This window comes from Henckelia pumila, chromosome 4 (genome assembly GCF_033568475.1).
Source record: "Henckelia pumila isolate YLH828 chromosome 4, ASM3356847v2, whole genome shotgun sequence".
NCBI classification, from domain to species: Eukaryota; Viridiplantae; Streptophyta; class Magnoliopsida; order Lamiales; family Gesneriaceae; genus Henckelia; species Henckelia pumila.
Window position 1 is genome coordinate 10,340,153 of NC_133123.1, and position 21,559 is coordinate 10,361,711.

The 21,559-nt window shown below is 35.3% G+C and overlaps 2 protein-coding genes across 8 annotated transcripts; one reads left to right on the top strand and one right to left on the bottom strand.

Moving 5' to 3' along the window:
- The first annotated feature begins 1,004 nt into the window (after positions 1 to 1,004).
- Positions 1,005 to 13,132, top strand: LOC140859997 (kinesin-like protein KIN-12C). Of its 2 annotated transcripts, none has more exons than XM_073262712.1 (31): positions 1,005 to 1,682; positions 1,900 to 2,055; positions 2,169 to 2,252; positions 2,338 to 2,457; positions 2,541 to 2,654; positions 2,750 to 2,842; positions 2,933 to 3,093; positions 3,163 to 3,237; positions 3,853 to 3,940; positions 4,055 to 4,113; positions 4,203 to 4,266; positions 4,349 to 4,414; positions 4,496 to 4,663; positions 4,740 to 4,847; positions 4,929 to 5,164; positions 5,247 to 5,316; positions 5,407 to 5,466; positions 5,559 to 5,617; positions 6,683 to 6,749; positions 6,976 to 8,364; positions 8,455 to 9,765; positions 9,842 to 9,949; positions 10,103 to 10,266; positions 10,350 to 10,437; positions 10,525 to 10,599; positions 11,166 to 11,399; positions 11,798 to 11,896; positions 11,983 to 12,057; positions 12,130 to 12,188; positions 12,294 to 12,405; positions 12,870 to 13,132. In XM_073262712.1, exons 1-31 carry the CDS (start codon positions 1,095 to 1,097, stop codon positions 13,122 to 13,124), a joined length of 6,405 nt encoding a protein of 2,134 aa, XP_073118813.1. In that variant the 5' UTR covers positions 1,005 to 1,094; the 3' UTR covers positions 13,125 to 13,132. The 2 variants fall into 2 exon arrangements, with proteins under 2 accessions (XP_073118813.1, XP_073118814.1); XM_073262713.1 differs by having other exon boundaries at positions 8,461 to 9,765.
- Positions 11,949 to 16,944, bottom strand: LOC140859998 (uncharacterized). Of its 6 annotated transcripts, none has more exons than XR_012143573.1 (11): positions 16,615 to 16,944; positions 15,496 to 15,609; positions 15,272 to 15,340; positions 15,176 to 15,195; positions 14,838 to 14,890; positions 14,723 to 14,753; positions 14,424 to 14,502; positions 14,163 to 14,293; positions 13,967 to 14,059; positions 12,233 to 12,357; positions 11,949 to 12,119 (listed from the first exon to the last, which is right to left on the bottom strand). XR_012143573.1 is itself a non-coding variant. In XM_073262717.1 (10 exons), exons 1-9 carry the CDS (start codon positions 16,808 to 16,810, stop codon positions 14,015 to 14,017), a joined length of 738 nt encoding a protein of 245 aa, XP_073118818.1. In that variant the 5' UTR covers positions 16,811 to 16,944; the 3' UTR covers positions 11,953 to 12,119; positions 13,967 to 14,014. The 6 variants fall into 6 exon arrangements, 3 of the variants coding, with proteins under 3 accessions (XP_073118818.1, XP_073118817.1, XP_073118815.1); XR_012143572.1 differs by having other exon boundaries at positions 11,950 to 12,119; positions 13,819 to 14,059; positions 16,615 to 16,943; XM_073262717.1 differs by lacking the exon at positions 12,233 to 12,357 and having other exon boundaries at positions 11,953 to 12,119.
- Between the last annotated feature and the right edge of the window lie 4,615 nt (positions 16,945 to 21,559).

Consider the following 21,559-nt stretch of genomic DNA (forward strand, 5'->3'; position numbering starts at 1 on the left):
TATTTTCATATTTCAGTTTAGTCCGCTATCTTTATTTTTATTTTTTTTTGACAATTTTAGTCTTTTTTTCTGATGTGGCGCTGATGTGGAACCGACACAGTGCTGATGTGGAGCTGACGTGTACAGTGACACGTAAGCATTTTCGAAAAAAAGGATTGAAATCGCCAAAAATCAAAACATGCAGGACTAAAACTGAAATATGAAAACATAGAGGATCGAAATCTTAAAGTGACAAATATACAGGACCAAAATTGCAGTTTTTCCTTATTTTTTCCATAAACAAGTATTTCGTCCTTTGATGTGTTATATTAAATTTTTTTCATGTTTTTAAAAAAAAGACAAATTCATGTTTTAATCAAATTGTTTGTGGTTGACAAATTGTCAATGATTATATCAACTAATTTTTTGGGCTTACAGTGTATGGGCCATTCCAAAATTTGAAATTGTATCACGGTCCCATTCGATATTCATATTCAATTCCCACGCCTTTACGATAATATATATAATATATATTGATGATGTAGTTGGGTTCTTTTCAACGGATAAACGCATATTTTATATAGTGGTGATTATTAAGTATACGATATTTTCGAATAAAATTGAGTGTGAGTTCAAGGACAAAATATTCACTTATCATGCAAAATATGTCTCTTAAATTCAAATCATTCCGTCGAGCGCAACATTAGAGAGTAACATTAAAAAAAAAAAAAAAAACTTTTCTCCAGTGAAAATCAATTTATATTTTATTGATTTAATCAATGAATATGACTTAATAATTTATAGATCGTTAGAAATTATTATGAAATAAATTATGCACTACACAAAACAAAAGGAGATGCATAAATAATATATTATTCCATATTTGAGGTAATATGAAACAGGCAAATAATACTACTAACTACTTTTGGGGTTGAGGCATAATTTTCGAAAACCCTAGGGGCCTAGTGCAATAAAATACACCATCTCCCATTTCAAATTTGAATTTCTGGTGGGCTCTGCACTTCTCTGTCAATGGAGTTTCCGCTCCATTCCCCATAACCATAAATCCATCTTCAACTTCCATACGTTAATTTCAAGAAATTTCCCTGTAATTTATGCTCCTTTGTCGCCACCCATCCCCAATCAGAGCTTCAACCATGTCCAACGACGGTTCTTCGACTCGTCCGCAATGTCTAGCAAGTGAAAACGAATACGAAATCCCATCGAATCAAATGCAGTCGACTCCATCAAGAGCTCCTCTTAATTCAATCCCCGACCCGTCTCAATTTCAATCAGGAATCCACAGTCAATTTGTTCAGCATCATGTTAAAGAGAAACCGGAATCATCCACGTCCATTGGCAGCAAAAGATTTGAGGCCATTGCGGAAACTGAGCTGATATCTTCATTTCCGAAAACTCCCAAGGGTTACACTAAATGTAAAGTTGTTCATTCTGAACCCAGTTCAGCTCAAACTACTCCTCAAGTTAGAAGTGGGCTTAAGTTTTCCAACATCGGTTCTGCTTCGACTGGTGGTACGCTCACAAGGGTGCCGTGTCAATTAGGCAGTGTAGGAGGAAGAGGAGAGGTTTGCCCGCGGGTTTCTAGGAGGATTTCAGTCTCAAATCCGGAACAGTTACCTGTTCAGGTTCCACAATTTGAGCTTGATGAGAACCCCGGGTTTTGGGAGAATCATAATGTGCAGGTCAGTTTTAAGATGTATTCTCTATTCATACGGTGATATTATTATTTGCTGATGTTGTTGCACCGTTTGGAAGTACCAAGTTCAGGGGCCAGGGCTCTCCAATTTACCTCCTTTCTTTCTTTCTTTCTTTCTTTCTTTCTTCTTCTTCTTGGTTTTTGTTTTTGTTTTTTTTTTTAAAACCATTTGGTGTTTGCTTATTCTTTGTTGTTTAATGCAGGTTTTGATTCGGATTAGACCATTGAATAATAACGAAATTGTTTCACAAGGGTACGGGAGATGCGTGAGGCAAGAGAGTTCACAGTCAGTAGTTTGGATAGGTCATCCCGAAACCAGATTTACATTTGATCACATTGCTTGTGAAAGTACATCACAGGTGCCCATCTCTTTATTACTTTTTTTATATGTTGCTATACATCGCAGCGACTGTTAACTTCAATTGATAATCTTTTGAAATTTACGAGAAATTGCTTGACCAAATTTGTTCAGGAAAAGCTATTCAGAGTTGTGGGATTGCCCATGGTGGACAATTGCATGTCTGGGTATAACAGCTGCATGTTTGCTTATGGACAGGTGGACATAATTGAGACGTTTTGTTGTTGGACAATGATTATAAGTCAGTCTTGATTAATCATAAACTCATTAAAATTTATTGCAGACCGGTAGTGGAAAGACCTATACTATGATGGGTGAAACTGATAAGATGAATGAAAAGCTCAGTTCTGATCGTGGCATTACTTACCGCATTTTCGAGTACCTATTCACGAGGATTACAAAGGTGAGACAGTGATGATACTTACACATTTGGTGAACCTTATACTTTTTCCTGGTTGGTAAATACCCCTTGTGGCCGTCTTTAAGGAAGAAGAGGACAGGAAGAGTGAGAGATTAACCTATAGCTGCAAATGTTCTTTTCTAGAGATTTATAATGAGCAAATAACGGACCTTCTCGAGCCTTTGTCAACTAATCTCCAGGTAATTTAAATTTATACCAATGAACTCAACCTGAAGTCAGTGCATTGTTAAATTTTAAAGTACCGAATTTTTCTACTGTCTGTCAATTAACATAGCTCAGAGAAGATTCGAAGAAAGGGGTATATGTTGAAAACCTTACCGAGCATAGTGTCAGAACAGCGAATGAAGTTCTCAAACTTTTGCAACAGGTGATGCTCAAAATTGAATATTTCTCGAATATTAATTTTTAATCATTCATTATTTTGAAAAATACTTGGCTATTCCTTTACCTTGCATAGGGTGCTGCAAATAGGAAAATAGCAGCAACTCATATGAACAGTGAGAGCAGCCGATCCCACAGTGTCTTCACTTGCATAATTGAGAGCAGCTGGGAGAAAGATTCCATGGTCCACCTTAGGTTTGGAAGATTGAATCTAGTAGATCTTGCTGGTTCTGAGAGGTAACAGCTCGTGTCATGAACAGATCTTTGTTTGGAGACAGTAATCACATGAAATTTTGATATTGACAGGCAGAAAAGCTCTGGGGCAGAAGGAGATCGTTTGAAAGAAGCTGCAAATATAAACAAGTCCCTTTCAACTCTTGGGTAGAAGTTTCTGAATTCATTCCAAGTTTAATTCCGCCATCAAATTTTCCTTTTGGTTTTTCTGAATGGATATTGTGAAGTGTATGCGAATGGCCGAATACTATCTTCTTCTCTTATGCCTTCAACGTCCCTCCTGGTTTTTGGGAACTATTGCATGTTATAACCTTCTGCTTCCCTTAAGGTTAGTTTACCTAGTTGTTGTCAGATTCACAGAGTTCATGACTAGAAATTAATATGCATTCAAATTTCAAACATCTATAGGACAAGCGGATCCTGAAATGTTAGATTGTTAAGATTCTAAACAAACAAGATGCTGTTTAGATCATAATATTTCAAACAAACAAACAACTCGTCATCTTGGCGATTAAAGAGATGTATACGATTGAAGCATGGAGAACTGTGCCAATTCAGTAAAATGTGTTATGTTGCTTCAGTTGTGGATATATTTTGGTTTCATTGATGTTGCAGAGGTAACTATGTCAATCCATTATTGCATCCTGAAGAAACTTTCCTCAGTTGAGTTTATTGCTTGTTTGTTTAGCTGAGCCATAGTGATGCTGTATAGGAGTTTTCTACGGTCGATATTCTGATTTTTTTCATTAATCGTACCTTTAGAATGGTAATAATGTCTCTAGTGGATCTGGCCAATGGGAAACATCGACATGTACCTTACAGAGACTCTAGGCTAACATTTCTTCTTCAGGTCAGTAAACTAAATATCAAGTTTTTGATGACTACTTTCAGATAGCAAGCATTCTTTTCATGAGCTTCAGTTGATGTGTATGTTTTGTTGTGATATACGACTCTATGGATGCAGGACTCTCTGGGTGGAAATTCAAAAACAACAATAATTGCAAATATCAGCCCATCTACCTGGTATAGAAATTATATCAGTTTTGAATGGATGAGTCCAGTGGGCCTTTTCGAAAAAAATTTCTTATCACAATTTCCTTTTTATTTTACAGCTCCGCGTACGAGACTTTAAGCACTTTGAAATTTGCACAACGTGCCAAGCTTATTCAGAATAATGTATAGATTTGATTGAGCTTATTTTCAGTGGAAAGATGAAGCTTTTTATGCCATTCTTTACTAATTCCTTGTTTGATTTCAGGCTAAAATAAATGAAGATGCTTCAGGGGATGTCATTGCATTGCAGCGCCAAATCCAGCAATTAAAGGTGGAAATTTGTTACATGAGTATTCACATGTAATCTGTGGCACCATGAAGCTATTAATTTGTCCATTTATTACATAAACAGGGTCAGTTGTCATTCCTGACGAAGCATCAACAAACTTCATTGAAACCTCTAGATTTTGCTCCAGATTCTGAAAAATTTAGCCTGGGTTACTGTCCTGGAAGGTATGAGACATTTGACGAAACCAATGTGAATGGCGAGCACAATATTCCAAAGGGAGAAATTAGGAAGGTATCAATCAACTCCAAGATGAACTTTGTTCCAACACAGTTGACAATCACACAGTTTCACCAAATAAATTCTGTAGCAGATGAAATACTTGGAAGATACCTTAAGTGGTGCACTGCATCGAGAAAAGTTGACCGAGATGGAAGTCAAAAGACAGAAAGTTGAAATTGAACGGATGAATAATTTGGTTTGTCAAGTCCACATTCTAGTCCTCTTATGCCTTCACTTTGATTCTCTAGATAGATGACAGTTTAAAATCTGTTGGAAGGTTCATCAGCAAAAAGAAGAAGCTCAGCATACCAAAATGATGCTCATACTCCGAGATGAAAAGATACAACAGTTGGAATCATTGTTGGATGGGCCAGTCTGTGCTGATAAATTTTATCAGGCTGAAAACAATGCTTTGCGAGAAGAAATTAAGCAGCTTCAAGAAAAATTTGATAGAAATCCAGAAGTAGATCGATTGCAACTGGAGAATTTCAGACTGCGAGAGCAAATTCGACTGTAACAATTATGAATGCATATTCAATATTTTGGTAGGCTCAGTTTATACCCTTTAAAGATCGATCATTTTCCATTATTACAGGTATCAAGATTTCTTTGAACAAGGAGAGAGAGAAAGATTGCTTGATGAAATATCTGGATTACACAGTCAGGTATGGTGAAATTATTGCATGATACAAGTTCAAATTCACCTGAGGCTGAATCCACGTTGATATTTTTCTACTCGTCCCACATATATGAAGCTTTTAGAACTACTCGAAGTCGATAAAAGTTTTGCAAACCAACAGTACCTTTCAACAAAGGTAAAATAGGTTAATCATATTGCAACTCTACAAATTGCTTTATTTTGGTTTTTTATGGCTGTCCCTGATTTTAGATTTGCACAAAAACACAGGGACTTGAAGTTGAAAGAGAGTTGCAAAGGTGCAAGGAAATGAATACCGAACTAATTAGGTGAATCTGCCTGACTCAAGCTTCATGCCCATACACACTCTCCAGATTTGAACAACACTATATTTAAACCATTGAAGTATCTTGACTGTTGAGCGTTGATAACACTCGTCTTCCTCCCTTTCTTGTTAATGAGTTCTGTTGATCTTTATTATGAATCCTTCTCTTGAATAATCTTATTGTGTTAGTTTTCTTCAGCCATTTAAGGAAGCTAATAATAGTTTCAGATAAGAATTTATTTTACTATTATTATTTCGAAGTTGTTTTTCTGTTTGCCTCATTTGTCATGCATGGATAAGTTTAGGTTGCAAGATAGATTAAACAGTTTAACAAACACATTGCATATTCTGAATAAAAAATCAGTTTAATATATTTTTGTGTGTGATAAACTTTTGCCGGGAATCTAATGTTGAATCCCACTATGAATGTACTTGGGTTAAATAAATGCACCTCTGATATATAATGCATACTCTGCAAACAAACTACGCTCTGGCCTGCCAGCATCTTGTGTTGGACGAGCAAAATTTGGTCAATAGCATAATTTTCATGCTTTGTTTGTTGTTCATCTTCACCTCTTTTTTTACCAACCTCTACTGGTTGACCGACCTTCATCACCAGACAACTTGTTTGCCAGTCCTATCATTCGTACTACATGCAAATACTTTATAATACCAACAATATATTTCAATGTGTGAACCATTATCGTACTTCCTTTAGCCTGCCCCCTATTTTACACTATTAAGAAAGCAATAGCCCCACTTTCTATGAAATGTTACTCTCTTTATAATAGAAGTAGGACCATTATCATTGAATCCGAACTTATGGTTTTTGTTTTTTTTTTTTTTGTTAAATCATAATCAAATTTACTAGTAATATCTGGTCCTGTAGGTATATTTTGTCAATTGTTGTTCTTTCTGATGATATTCTATGTAGAATAGTGAGCAATCAATAGTCGTATATTTATTCAATGAGTATGTACATCCTAATATCTACTCTAAACAATTTATCTTATCAAATAAAGTCCTGATTGAGTAAACTAATTATTATAATCTACATTCTGCTTTTCAGGGAAGTTGATGAATTACAACTACAACTTGGAAATAGTATGACCTGCAACCAAAATACTTTCGACTCGGTAAGGACAAATTATATGCACTTATTTGCATAACATATGAATGAAAATACAATGGTCATGAGTGGTGCTCATTTTATAGTAGGTAGTGTGACTTACAATGCAAATGAAGCAAGTAGATCATAGGTGATAAATTTTCCTTTTAATCACAATAATTGAGGAAAATGAACATTTTGGCCAAATCATTCTTTTTGCTGCATCTCCATGATAATTTCTAGCTATGTTGCAGATTGAGAATAGTTTACCGAGTAAAAATTTAGTCGATGAGGCTACTTCCAGCAACGATCAATATGATGAAGTTTATCATAATGCACATGGTCAGAATATAAACTTGAACAGTGACAATGTCCACAAACAGCCGATGGATGACTTGAAATTGGGGCATTTCCAGCTGAATAAAGAACCGGAGTTTGTGCTTCGAGTCAATGAGAAGGTGATGGAAACACAGGAGAATGGGGAAATTATGATGAGAGAACTCAAGGACAAATGCAAGGGCTATCACCAAGAAATTTCTGGTTCAGGAAATAATTATCCAAATGCTGCAATTGATGGCAACGAAGCCACTGGCATTATGACTTTGCAAGCTAAGTTGGATGAGTTGTATGGGGAACTCAAGGAAGCGCAAATACTTAATGAACAATACATAAAAGAGCATACAACACGGCTATCTAAGGATTGCGAAAATAAATTAATTCAAAATGAAGTTGAATTGGAGGCAACCAAAGCTATAATACATTTACAAGAAGAGATGGATAGACTCCAGAAGGACTTTCAAATGCGGTTATGCTCCTTGACTCAACAGAATTTAAATCTTGAAAACAACATATCAGATAAGGAGGAAGAACTAAAATATGTCCGTTCAAAGTGGGAAAGTGCAACATTGGAGCTAACCACCTTTCTCATTGATGGTTCTAGATCCCTAGGAGATGCCGCTCGCCAAATAACAAGTATTTCTCATTCCTTTCATAGTGCCAACGGTTGGGTCAGTGAACATGTTGAGAGAGCTGCTAAAATTTGTGTTGAAAAAGAACAAACTATTCTGCTACTGCAAAAGAGTTTGGAAGATGCGCAAAAAAATGTGCTGCAAATGGAACAAAAACTATACTCCTTGAAGGGTGCAACAGTTGTGCTTACTAAGTATCAGATGTCTGAAAATTCTTCAAGTGGAGAGGAATTAGAGTGCTCTAACAAATCAGATGATTCAACAGAATCTTTGGCAGAGATGGATGGATGGACCCCTGATTGTTCAAATTCATGCTCTGATGCTTCAGTTCAAAGTGCAGGTGATGGGGATAAGTCTTCTTCAAGCAATCAATATGGATGTGGAAACAAACCAACTGAACCAACTCTTGACCCAAGGTCTGATGAAGTAACACATGTTAGCCATAATACTGCATGTTTACTTTCCAGGAAGGAATTCACAAAAGCATGCAAAACTTTTGGGAAGTTGAAGGAGTTCATGGCAGTTTCTGTTCATGAAAAAAAGCAGGGTTGTGCTGCTGAGGTTTTAAACTTGTCTAATCAGGATGCAACAGAGAACAGCTTTAAGCAACTAGGAGATGTACATGATCAACAGACTAGCCGAAGAGTCGAGAGCGCCGGCCAAAAATTGGGAGAGGTAAGACAACATCGTGTGTTTTTATGCATGCTTCAAAATATAATGCGTTCACTTTTTTTCATGCTTTATTTCATCACGAAATTGTGTTAGATGCAGTTGGCAGATGAAGGCTATATGCATCCTACTGCTAACTTCTTTACCAAAATTGAAAAGGCTTATGAAACTATGGAAGAAGCTGATTATATATTAAAGGCAATGCTAAAAGCAAATGAAAAGGCAAATATGATGACCGCAATGTGGAAACAATCAGGAGAGGAATTGATGGCAGATAAAGAAAACTTGATTGAAGAGATAAAACGGCTAAAATTCGGTACACTTCTGAAAGATGGAGAAAATGAAGTACTGCGAGATCAGATCCAGTTTAGCTTCATAGAAATAGCTAATATCTTGTCTTCGCTTGAAGAATTTTTCATTCAAATGCAAACAGCTTTGAAGTTATCAGCATGCAGTGATATCAATCCAGTTGTTGAAGAGACACGATCTCTCTTCTGCAGCTCTAGATCATGGTTGGATGCCTTGTTTTGCAAAGCATTACAGAGCGATATCAGCATGCTTGTCTTACAGTGCCAAATGGGGGAGTACATTCACAGATTCGGAGGAATTAACAAAATTATCTATGCTGATAGATCCCCACTCCAAGAACATTCTTTAAGTACAAATAAACATGGAATTAGTAATGTAAGTTGGGATGACAACGCTACTTCTCATTCCATTAAATGTCAAAGTGAAGGAGATCGTATTGAAGATAAGTTGGAAACAGAAATTAAAGAGTTCGACCCACTCAATAGTGACACTGGAAATAAAAACTCTGAACTCAAGAGAGAGCTGGAACGAAAAGATATCTTACTGAAAGGGTTACTTTTTGACTTCAGCTTGCTACAAGAATTAGCCTCCCACAGGAAAGACATTAAGGGTGAAATTGAAAAATTAATTGTTGCATCAAATGAAGTTCAGAATGAACTACAGATCAAAAGAGTTCAGATTGATGACATGCAAGTAAAGAATGCGAAACTTGAAGACCGAATGGCTGAAGCTGAGCTAGCTCTATTTAACTCAAAATCTGAATTAGATCAGGCAATAGAAATGTCGAATGTTTTGTCTGAGCAAAATGTGGAATTAAAAGTTTTTTTGAAGGATCTTTACCTGAAAAACTCTGAGGCAGAGCATCTGGTAGAAGAGCAAAGAGAAGCTATCAAATGTTTGGAAAAAGAAATTATTCGTTTATCTTCATCGCTGGAGAAACATTTAGTGTCTTCAACGGAAGATGTTGAAAAATCTTTAACAAGAGTGACTGCAGAGAAAGACCAACTTTTTGAAAGACTCTGCTCTTTGCAAGATAGGCTCGATATGGCATGTGCATTAGCTGATGAGAACCAAGCTATAGCTGCAGAAGCCCGTCAGGTATGTCATTTTGGGTACCTTTTTGAGATTGTTGGGTTGATTCAGTATACTTCTGAATTCAAACTGAATTCCACAGGAGTCGGAGGGAAGTAGAATGTATGCTGAGCAAAAGGAAGAGGAAGTCAAGATTTTAGAACGATCTGTCGAGGAGCTTGAACGCACCATAAATGTTTTAGAGAAAAAAGTAAGTTTCTTTAGTGCTCTTTTCTAGAAAACCACGCTGCATTCTCATTTTCTTGAACTCTTAGGGATAATTTCGTAATGTTGTGTTTTGATGTTATACTACCCGTTGAAGAATTGCTTATGTCAATATTGCGTATGTATTAACACAATTAAGGTACACGAAATGGAGGAAGAGATACAAAAACATTGCACAACAAAAGATACACTAGAATTGGAACTTCAAGCACTTAGACGCAGATTATCAACAGTTGAGGATTTTACAGAAAGCATGCAATCAGATAGCACAAATTCGGCTGTGCTCGAAGATCAGCTTTCAAGGTGCATAACATCTGTGATTTTTTCTGCATATTATTATTCCACCTTCAAAATCATTTCAAGTACTCATATTATTCTTTTTTCAGGAAATTGCACATCAAAGCATTGGAAGTTAATGAAGCTCATTCCCGAATAAAATTTCTTGAAGAGATGAATGATGAACAAGCTCACAAGGTTTGGTTATGATTAGCTTTGATTAGGCAATCTATACTGTTAAATTTTCGTTATATTCTAATGTAAACTGTGTGTTTTATCATTCAGATCAATCAATTCAAAGATTATATCTCTGAACTTGTATTGCATGCTGAAGCACAGGCATCACAATATCAACAGAAGGTAAATAAATTCATCATAAACCTTATCTGAGTTAGTTCTTATTGGAACTTAGGATTTCACTCCTGACTTCATGTACAGAATTGAGTAGATGAGTACATTTATCCTGTCCTTGATTGTATCCCAAGTATTAATGGTTAAATAATCTAGGGATTGGATTCCTTTTGGGAATATCTATTTCACTCCTGATTTTTTCAATTTTTTTTCACGCTTCTGAATGCTGTTGGGAACATTTATCCTGAGGATCCTCTTTTGGGGTTGACAGTAGTTTTTTAAAATTGAAATTGAAGTCAACATGCTTGGTGCTGTTTCAACTTGGAACAAAATAGTGGCCTAGAACTCACTGTATGATATCAAAGTTTCTGAGTGATGAAAAATGAAGGTGGAATATTTACTGCAAGGGAGAAGAGAGTTAAAAAATTATAATTTTTTATTGGCGTCCGCGTGGTAAATTGTATTTGATATAATCAATGGACAACAAAAAATTATATCTAATTTGGCTGTTATTTTATACTTATTCAATTCTAATCATGTCAATTACAAGCAACCACATTCTGTATTATGAACAGTACAAGAACTTGGAAGCAATGGTTCGCGAAGTTAAACCAGATTTGTTTGTATCTGTTGCACCAACTGTAGAAAGTGCCGATAAAATTTCAACAAAAACAAGGGGTTCTAGTTCACCATTCAGATGCATTGCTAGTTTGGTCCAGCAAGTGAATCAAGAAAAGGATCGGGAGCTGTCAAATGCTAGGCTCCATATTGAAGAGCTTGAGGCACTGGTAGCCAGTAGGCATAAAGAGGTAAATACATGTTGCGCATGTAATTCTGTTTTAGTTTGACTATTCACTAGACGTCAAACATGCTTTTGTGACTTGTGAAAGATATTCAATAATGGCTGACTTCAATCAACGCATGTCTTAACTTTAAGATCATGAAGTGATATCTGTACAGTTTGATTTAGTACAAGATATTTACTTAAGTAGCAGATTACTTTTTTAGCTGATGCAGTTTTAGCTATGTTCCCTTTACTATAGGGTAGCCTGTGGGACTTTGTGTCTTATCCTGATGGTTTGGGATGCTGTAAAATGATTTTTGGGTGTTAGTCTTGATAAACCCTTTCATGCGTTCCATTTTTTCGGAAATTACTTTCCTGTAATTTGTACGTTAACATGATAGCCACTAATGTATACCGATTCAGGTATGTGTGCTGAATACCAGACTGGCCACAGCAGAAAGCATGACACATGATGTCATCAGGGATTTACTCAGTGTTAAGCTGGACATAACCAATTACGCCGTGAGTTCAGGCCCATGCAAAATGATGATCCATGTTTTCTTTTATCAATAGAACCGTTTGCATATTTCTCAAGATTTTTGTTACAGAACATAGTTGACCAACATCAACTTCAAAAGCTTATTAAGGAGGCTCAACATCAGAGACGAGAATTTGCTGTGATGGTACGGTATTTTTACTTTCACTTTTCTTAAAGATATAGCTTCATGGTTCACATGTATATTTCCTGTCAATAGGAGCAAGAAATTGTCAACCTGAGGAGACATATTAATGAATTACATGAAGATAAAGAAAGGTGAAACATGCTGTTTGAATCCTTCTGAAACGCTCCATTTTTACCTTGTTTTTAGTGTTGATGTGACCATAACATTGATAAGGTTGATTTGATATTTTTCCACAGATGTATTATAGAAGTCAATAAAAGCAAAGCAGACCAACTTGGTTTGCAGATTATGCTGGAACAACTACAACAACGAGATCAGATGTTGATTGCACAAAACGACATGTTGAAGGTACATGGGGTGCTATATTTATATTATCATATTATTAAACTGAGCACATCACAATAAGTCAATTCAGTGTGACACCAAAGTTTGTTTACAATTAACACCCTTCATAATATTTGTTATATAACTTTGCTGGTGTGTATTTGTTATACAATTTTACAATTTTCGTATATAATCCATGAGTATCATATCCTAATAAAATTGTCAAACGCAAACTGCAAAATGCACGCATCACATGCCAAGGGGCACTAGTATCTTAGTTATGGGGGAGAGGATGAGAGTCGACAAGGGGTTTCCCTCTTAAATTTTCTAATGTCCACATACAATTTTCTAATCTTATATTGTCTAATTTCACACCTCCCCAAATGAATACTCTGGTTTTGCCACTGATGTATCCGGATCACAATACGTCACTATAATGTTGTCAAATGATGCGATGAGACTAAACTTTTGTCTCAATATTTTTGCAGATGGACAAGAATAATCTACAGAAGAAGGTTACCGAATTAGATGAAATGGTGAAGAAGCTATTCAGGATGCAAGATGGCCAACACGGTAATCAACAGCAAACAAATAGCTTGTTGAGGTGGCCATTTGAGTTAGATCTTGACGAGAGGTTGGCACGTTCACAGAAAGTTCTTTCAAGGATCAACAATGAATTTGCTCAGTATCATAGACCCGAGAACAAACTGGAAAGCCGTAGTAAAGAAAAAAGGTTTAGGTAGATGTTGGCTATACGTACTGAGAAAAATCATGTTTTGATGCAGTACTATTGTCAAAAAAGAAAAAGAAAGAAAGTTCGACAATTGTCTATGGATACGGAGCAGAAGATTACTTTGTGTGTTGATCTTCAATGTATGGAAGATAAAAAAAAATTACATCGGTCATTGATTGGTGATTTAGTAGGCTTAACCTAATCCATCTGCAGAGGCATCTGTAGAGGCAATGTGCCAGGAAAGTGAAAGCTTTCCTATGTCTCTGAAGGTAAGTGAAAGCTTAAAATTTTCTTTTTCCTGTCTCTGAAAGTCATGTTACATTGATTTGTAAGTAGTTGAACGAGTGTTGCATGCATTCAGAAATGTCTCTTGCTTGTAATCTTCAATCTTCGAAGTTATACACTCTAATTCCTGACTCATTTGGCCGAAAGTGTCCAAACAACTGCATAATTCACACCTATAGTTGAGTTTAATCATTTACTACTGGTGTGATGATGTTACTACAATGCGGATAGACCAAAAAACGTCTCGTGTTGAAATGAGGTAAAACATTTTCCATATTACTATGTGCATTGCTCATAAAATAGGCTGCCACTAAAATACTGTCTTTCAAATAGATTAAAACAAACATCATGAGAGATATCGATTAGCATGACAATTCATAGATGATGGCAGATACAATTGTTTCATTCAAATCACTAACCAGCAGTTGATTTAAGCCAGCTTCCACAACCTCTCCTGAATAACAAATTAAATGATACGAGTACCAGCTACATAAACTAGTGTGCAATGTATTACAGTATTAGTAACAAAAACAATTAAATAATCAGGAAATGAGGGTGGGAGGGTACCAATGATGATACTTCATATATATAGATACATAAATTGCTGAACAGGTTTCATTGTTTCAAGGATTCGATACGTTTCTCGGGGTAGTGGTTATCCTGAAAACAATGAGGGTAAAGGTCAAAGCAGTCCACCAGAAGAATGACAACATAAAATATGTTCATCAGTCTAATGTAACAAAGATTGACAACTAATTCTAACCTTAATGCATACATATATATAATGAACATCATTGTTCTTTCCAAGGGCAGTCTCTCCCTTCGTATCTAATGGAATTGGAACCGTCAGATCCTTGTTCTGATCATCTGAGCTGTTTCCAGATGCAAGTTTCTCTGCATGCAATGAAATGAATGCTCCATGAACAAACTTGTGAATATAATAATTTGGAGAACAGGAGCACATAATTCAGATAAATCTTGAAGCTAATAAAATAACCAAGACCACAATAAAAATTCAGCAAACCTATTGTGTGGAGTTTAATTGCCCACGAGCATGAATTTCTCAACAATGAAAGTCGATATACAGGTGAACCATATGTAATCTGCAATTCATGTAAACCTCAGTAAGGAATAGGAATAGACACAAAGCAGAAACAAGATTTAAGAAGGCAATGATAACGGGACAAAAAATCTGATGCTGTTCAATTGCACATGGTATGTTTGTTGCTCAAGCACCTAAATACCCGACTTTTTAATGACAAAAGAAACAGCCGACCAGATAAGTAAAATAAGATTACATATGTATAAGGGCGATTACATTACCAGGATATATACTCCTTTCTCCTTGAGAACCCTGTAATTATAACCAACCACTTTGATTTGGATGAAAGTGAGGAAGAAGCGGTAACAAACAAACTACAAAAAATGTTCATAATACCTGTAAACTTCTTCAAGCATCATACTGGCATTTTGCCGGGAGTTTTGACCACACTACAGGGAGAAATAAAAATAATATAACAATCAGCTTACGAAGGATACTGTCGGAAATCATGGATATCGTGATATGTTGCAGAATCTTTCAGATTGTCTAGATATCTTAGATCGATATTGTGTAAGTTTGATGTTTTGTATCTTTGATTTGCGTTGTGCTCAGGAAATTCTCCGTCCATTCTTTAGCCTTGAAAATGTATAAATACCCAAATGCAAAGTTGAAGGAAAAAGGAAAAAATATTTCCCAATCTCTCATAGATACATGTAATGTGACGCATTACTCACCAAGAGAGAGTCCAGTGTCCCTGGAAGAATATTCAAAAGTATCAGAAACTGTTATGAAGTGGATTGTTTCAGAAACCGGCAGATATAATGGAGTACCTTTATCAACAACAGCGTCGAAGGAATTTGCATCAATAGGACTCATGTCGCAGACATCCATTTTCATATCTGCTCAGACATTAAGGAAATGGTGCCTGAACTATGTACTTTATACATCATGAATAGCATATGTCTGACAGCGTTATGATTATTTCCTAATACTTAATATCTAGGATGAAATTCTAATTGTGATACAATTTTATTCTTTATGTAACGAACGATACATTTCAGCTTTGGGTGATTGGAATACTTCTCTTTCATGGCTTGAATCACCACAAAGGATGAATCGATGTTGACGACCTCGTGGTATCCATCGTCAACCATGCTTTCACTAAAGGCTGCAGAAGGAAACCATAGTAATCAGATAACAAATTTTAACTACAAATCACAAAGAAATATTATGTTGCTAGCTTTGCATGGCTCACAAATAGCACAACTTTTTACTTGAACACAAATTACTGACTTCAATAGCAAAGGCATAGTCTGTTCCAAAGCATTATTAAAGATTGGTCATGGCGTCTCCAATGTAATGTGGTAGTTTGACATACTGGCTAGACTTTATTACGAAGAAATACATGGCATATCATAGCAAAAAAATTACCGTTTCAGTAATTTTACTTTGATGGTTCATATGTGCACATGCTTTATGACTAATGCAATTTTAGCTGTTAAATTATGTCACCGCGCGTCTTCGCTTGTCTGATTTGTTCATATACCAACGTGCTAATTGTCACAGCTGAAACCATTTCATTTTGGAATCTATAAACTATTTTGATCACCATTTCACGCTGTAATAGAAATCTGATGGCGAAAATAACTTTTTTAAATAACAAAAGGCGGCAGCAATGCATAATTAAGATGAAAAGAGCTCGTCTTTTTTTTTTCTTTCTTTTTTAAACGAGATGAAAGGAGCTTGTCAACATCAAATTTGGACATAACCACCAATTCTTCTAAATGGAATAATGTTCAGTAATAGTTGATTGATCCAACTCGAGATTTGCTCTCTTAGGCGTAGCTGGTGCAAACATCAAGATGGTCACAAGCAAATAAGCAACACGATCACACTTTCAATTAAAAACAAAACGAATAATTAGTTCTAGTGTTGATGACACAGATACCAAATTTGGATGCACTTGAGATATCCATCCAAAGATTGACTCAGAAACGAGCATATACCAGTGATCCAAAGCAAATTCGATGAAAAAATCAGACTTTGTTTACAATTTCAAAAAGATTAGGGAAAACATATCGTTCACAATGTGAGATCAGCTCCCACAACTAGCAAACATTTACGCACACGAAGTAGAGAAACGAGTATTAAAGGTGTAAAATGGGGGAAATACCGGAATTTCCGCAGCCAACGACGAGAACGCGGTGGGGACGGGGAATGTAGTGGCGGATGAGAGGAGCGAGGGAAGAGTATTTTTGGTACCAATCGAAGGGGGTAGAATCCTGTGCATAGCGATTATCCCAGTACCATGACTCGCTGTAAGCCTGCGTTTCACCGCCGGCGGTCGCCGGAACGCCGTCCGCCGTCATTCACGATCAATTGCCTGTGCCACTTCCGATCAAATATGTATTTTCAGGGATAAATACATACGAAGGCCAGCTATGGCTATGTTTAGCCACTAAAAGACGAGGAAAAATGTCTTGTACTATTTCCAGCAATGTTAAAAATTATGCAGTTAAAAAAAAAAAAAAAACGGTTGACGAGATATGAATTCGGATTCGTTTGGAGCTGTAATTTTGAAAATGTGATTAAATAAGAAGAATGTGTTTGGATAAACATTAAAAAATCTTTTTGTGCAAATCCATTTCCAATTTTTTTCCTTGCAACAAACTACAAAATCATCAAAAAACACAAAAATTCAAAAAAAAATCACAATCGATTTTATTATTTTATAATTTTTATATTTTGTGAACATGTGTCGCGCGTATGCCATGATTATCGGTATATATTCTTATATCTAAGAATAGATTTTTTAATCTCATTATTAATATGAGATGCCATGGGGCGTGACCTCGGGTTTTGGTTGATCGGCTAGGTTCCAACTTCCAACGGCGGTAGTATGAGCAAAAATTGAATGAGACACTTGAAGGATCAAATTTATTTAAACGTTCATGTTAATTCCTTGAAAGAACTTTAAATTTAAAATAAATAAAAAAAATTATTTAAATGTTCGTGTTAATTCCTTGAAAAAACTTTAAATTAAAAAAAAAAAAAAAAAAGTTGAGCTGACCCCTCGAAAGCTCTGCACAAAGGTTTGCAGGGTGTCATTAGTGTGTATGCATAAATCAATGGTCATAGATTTATTTACAAAATGTTAAGATTCTTTTTCATAAAATATCAATGTCAGTCTCACATCCGATTTATTATTTTGGTGACACATGATTATTTATCTTAAACCAAATCCCGTCAAGAAATAAGGTGTAAATAGTTTTCTATTATTTTTTAATATTTAGTCATCGTAGGGGTGTATCCAATAAATATAGGGTTGAGATAAGCTGAGCTTAACATTTATCTCATGGACTTCAATATCCTAGGTCTATATTGATTAATTCATTAAAAAAAATTAAATGAGCTTATTATGTTCATTGGTAGGTAGGATTTAGGAACTAATTATATATATATATATATATCAAAGATTAAGAATTATAAAGATGATTTAAAGATGATTTATCCAAGATTATTTTATAATTTAATTAATTAAAATAAAATATCAATCATTTACATGCAAGCCCATGCCGGCCTGCCTGTTGACGTCGAATGGGTACATAATCTCAGCCGCATGTTACGTGCCGGATCTAATGCCCTATGCGCCAACATGATGCGCACATTTTGAAAACACTGCCAATTTTTTTTTTAAAACAAGAATGTTTATCGATTTACCAATACTATGATCAACACATTTAATTTCATATTTGGAAAATGAGTTATGTTATATGTATAATGAATTTTATATATGTTGTTAAGTCTTTTTTTAAAATTATTAAATTATCTCAATTGCATTCAAGAAAATATCTCTATTGAGATATTTTTGTAATTTTAAAATATATGACTTTGCCACCAAAGAAATGTATGAGTTGATGAATTATGTAGGTAAGCTTTTGACAAATGGACAATTAAGGTTGTCTCTTTCAAAACAGGGTGGGGTCCTTATTTATTTAAAAATGATATTATGTATTAATAATGTACAATATGTTGAAAATATATTATTATAATTGAATGTTGAATATTAAGTGTGTGACTGATGATGTAAGTAATGAATAATGATGTATTTAATTTTTGAAATTATTTTCAAATGAGATCTATACATAGGTCTCTCCATTTGGGTAGAAAATCACAATTTTATAAAATGTAGAGTTTGATATATTTTGAGTTTTGAAATTTTTACTTTTTATCATAAATTTTTACTTTTTCACAACACAATCAATTATTAAAAAAATTATTATATCATAATTTTTATTATCAAAAATTCAAAAAATATAATACTCATGCACATCCTACTATAAATCTGTCCTTAAACATATATGTTCAATCTTAGCTCCGTTTTACCTCTTATTTTGGTGTTGCTTGTCATCAACCGTCGTCCCTCGTCGTCCTCAATGATCATCGACATTTCTAGTCTTGAATTTTTAGTTTGAGTTGTTCGAATGATGTATCTCTGCCTCCAGATGCGCTAAATTTTGATTAATTAGTTGTTCGATTTAATTTGATTTCACGTTAGATGTTAATTGAAAGAGTGGATGCCCCGCTAGTCAACTTGTGGCTAAGGGCTTTGAGAGTCTCTTTATGTAAACAATCTTTGTTTAATACAATTTACATTATTTAAAGGCGTATTTTTTATCTTTCTTCATATCGTTATATGGTAATATAATATTGTTGTTTTGATAAAGACCTTGAATATACTATAGTGCAAGTAAGATGAGATAGTGATGTGAGAGAGAACACTATCATGAAACACATCTTATAGTCACTGTATATTCTAAACCGTTCCTACTCGATTTGGGCCGTCCGTAATAAGGATAAGGATCGCTCGAGATTGAGACTAGCATTTGCGATGCCGAGTACCACGTTTCATTGGTAAGGAACATGGAGATGTTCAAAGCATGCGAATGGATATTATTGGATGAATGATCGAACTACCCTACTAGGACTTTCCAAGTGGCCGGTTATCACTTATCGAGTGGATGAAGTTTGCGGTTTTGGTTGTACACCATTAGTCCTTACTACTTGAAATATCATGAAGACTCTATATGCTAGTACTGTACTTTGACTCGTTTACCGACTCCGTGAGGGTCATCAGGCGTCGAGATTGGGTGCAGTCACGACACGTATATGAGTCAATGATTGGTTGTCAAGGATTCACCTCACACCTACGGGAGTGGATATCCTATGTGATCTGAGGAGATATTAGTGTGACAAATCTCTGGCCAGAGTATTTGATATGCTTTAGGTTACGCGGTTTCCTAGTTGCATATGCGATGTCACTATTTGATCTCAGATGTATTGCATAGTTATCGAATCTCTAACAACTCTCGATATACCAATGGTTGTTGATTCAATCGAGATATTTGGATGAAGGGACCGTACTGTACGCTAACCAAAACTTACTGGTTCTTGCAAGCGCTATCAGTGATACCTAGGGAATCATGGGGCGATGTTGTTAGGCGCTCATACCATGATTCGATGGGTAAGCCGGAAATGATGTTCCGAGTCACAAGGAGTTGTGAACCCACGGCTAGTTGTATCCCTGAACCAATGAGGGTCACACAAGTAATGGATTTCTAATCCCCGTTGAGATAGTTAAATTTAAAGAGTTAAATTTAGCGACAAAGAAGTTGGACTTCTCATAATAAAGCAAAGGGAGTAAGGTTTCCTAAAATGACATAGGGATGGACATTTTTTGAAATCACTTAATTCGGATTCAGAAAAATTATCTTGACTTTAAAAGGTGCAAAAATGGTTTATGTGCACATTGGTGAAATCAGTTTATCAATCGGAGTCATGATGAATTTTATATTAATTTCTATAATAACAGGCTTGGCTTGTTGGGCTTAAGTTATGACTAATGGGCCCTAAGGTGTTAGTGTCCCATTAGACATATAAGTTAGTCCAGTACAGAAATTATATATAGTACATGATGGGATTTTCGAAAATAAGATTATTCCAAGCTAGGAATTCGAAAATCCCTTCTCTCTTTCGTGAGAGAATTCAGTCTGTGATTTTCCAGTGCAATCTATCAGAGGGTTTAGTTTTCTATTCGTGGACTTGATTAAGGAGTTGATCCAAACTTCAGTTCCTGGGATTTACAACAAGAGCAGATTTAACTTGTTGGAGTCCATAGATCAAGTCATAGCTTGAAGAGGTAAAATTATAATTGTTATTATTATTTTACTCAATTGTTTTAATCACAAAGGATCTGGCATCCATAGATCTGAAATTGTTCCAGATCATAAAACTTCCGCTGCCTTGGGTGCCGGATCACACAGATCCAGGAACAGCGTTCCAACAGTATGCGTTGTTAATTTCATGTAATAATTTAAAATTCGTGGATTGAGGACACAAATTTTGAAACCTAAGTTTGAAAATTGTGGTTTTTGTTGAATTTAACTTTGAATGGAAAAATTAACTGCTTATAAATTAAATTTACACTTGAATTGTGAATTTTTTAATAGTTTATTATGATTTTTTCAGGATAATTCATTATTGTGAAATACGAAGGATAATTTCGTATAGTTTAGTTGTATTTAACTTTTCAAGTTAGTATATGAAATCTCATATTTTAAGCTTCGATCGGGACATCATTTTCTTTAGGACCGCTCGATGATCAGGAGTTCGATTCCTCTATCGATACCTTCTCGGAATAAATTATTGCACGTGACTTTCTAAATTTTATTCACCCGACTAAGGGTTTACCCAATGCGCATCGAAAAAGTAACAATGTAGGCTCCCATATCATTAAAAAAAAATAGAAAAGAAAAAATAATAAATAACTTATATTTTACATCTAACATTGTTTTTTAGAAAATAATCAACTAGCAAGATTAACGTTTTGTCACGTTAACAATAACTATATTTCATAATAATAATAATAATAATTTATTATTATTATTATTAAAATGTGTGGTGATATGTTAACATCATGTCCATCCACGACGCGGGCCAAGTAACGTGGGAGGGCGTCGGTGACCGCGATTCCCTTGTGGGTGTCATTGCGTTGTCACTCTTTGGACGCTTTCCAAGCATTTTCTTTTTTGAACATCTTTTTTAAATTTTATTTTTTG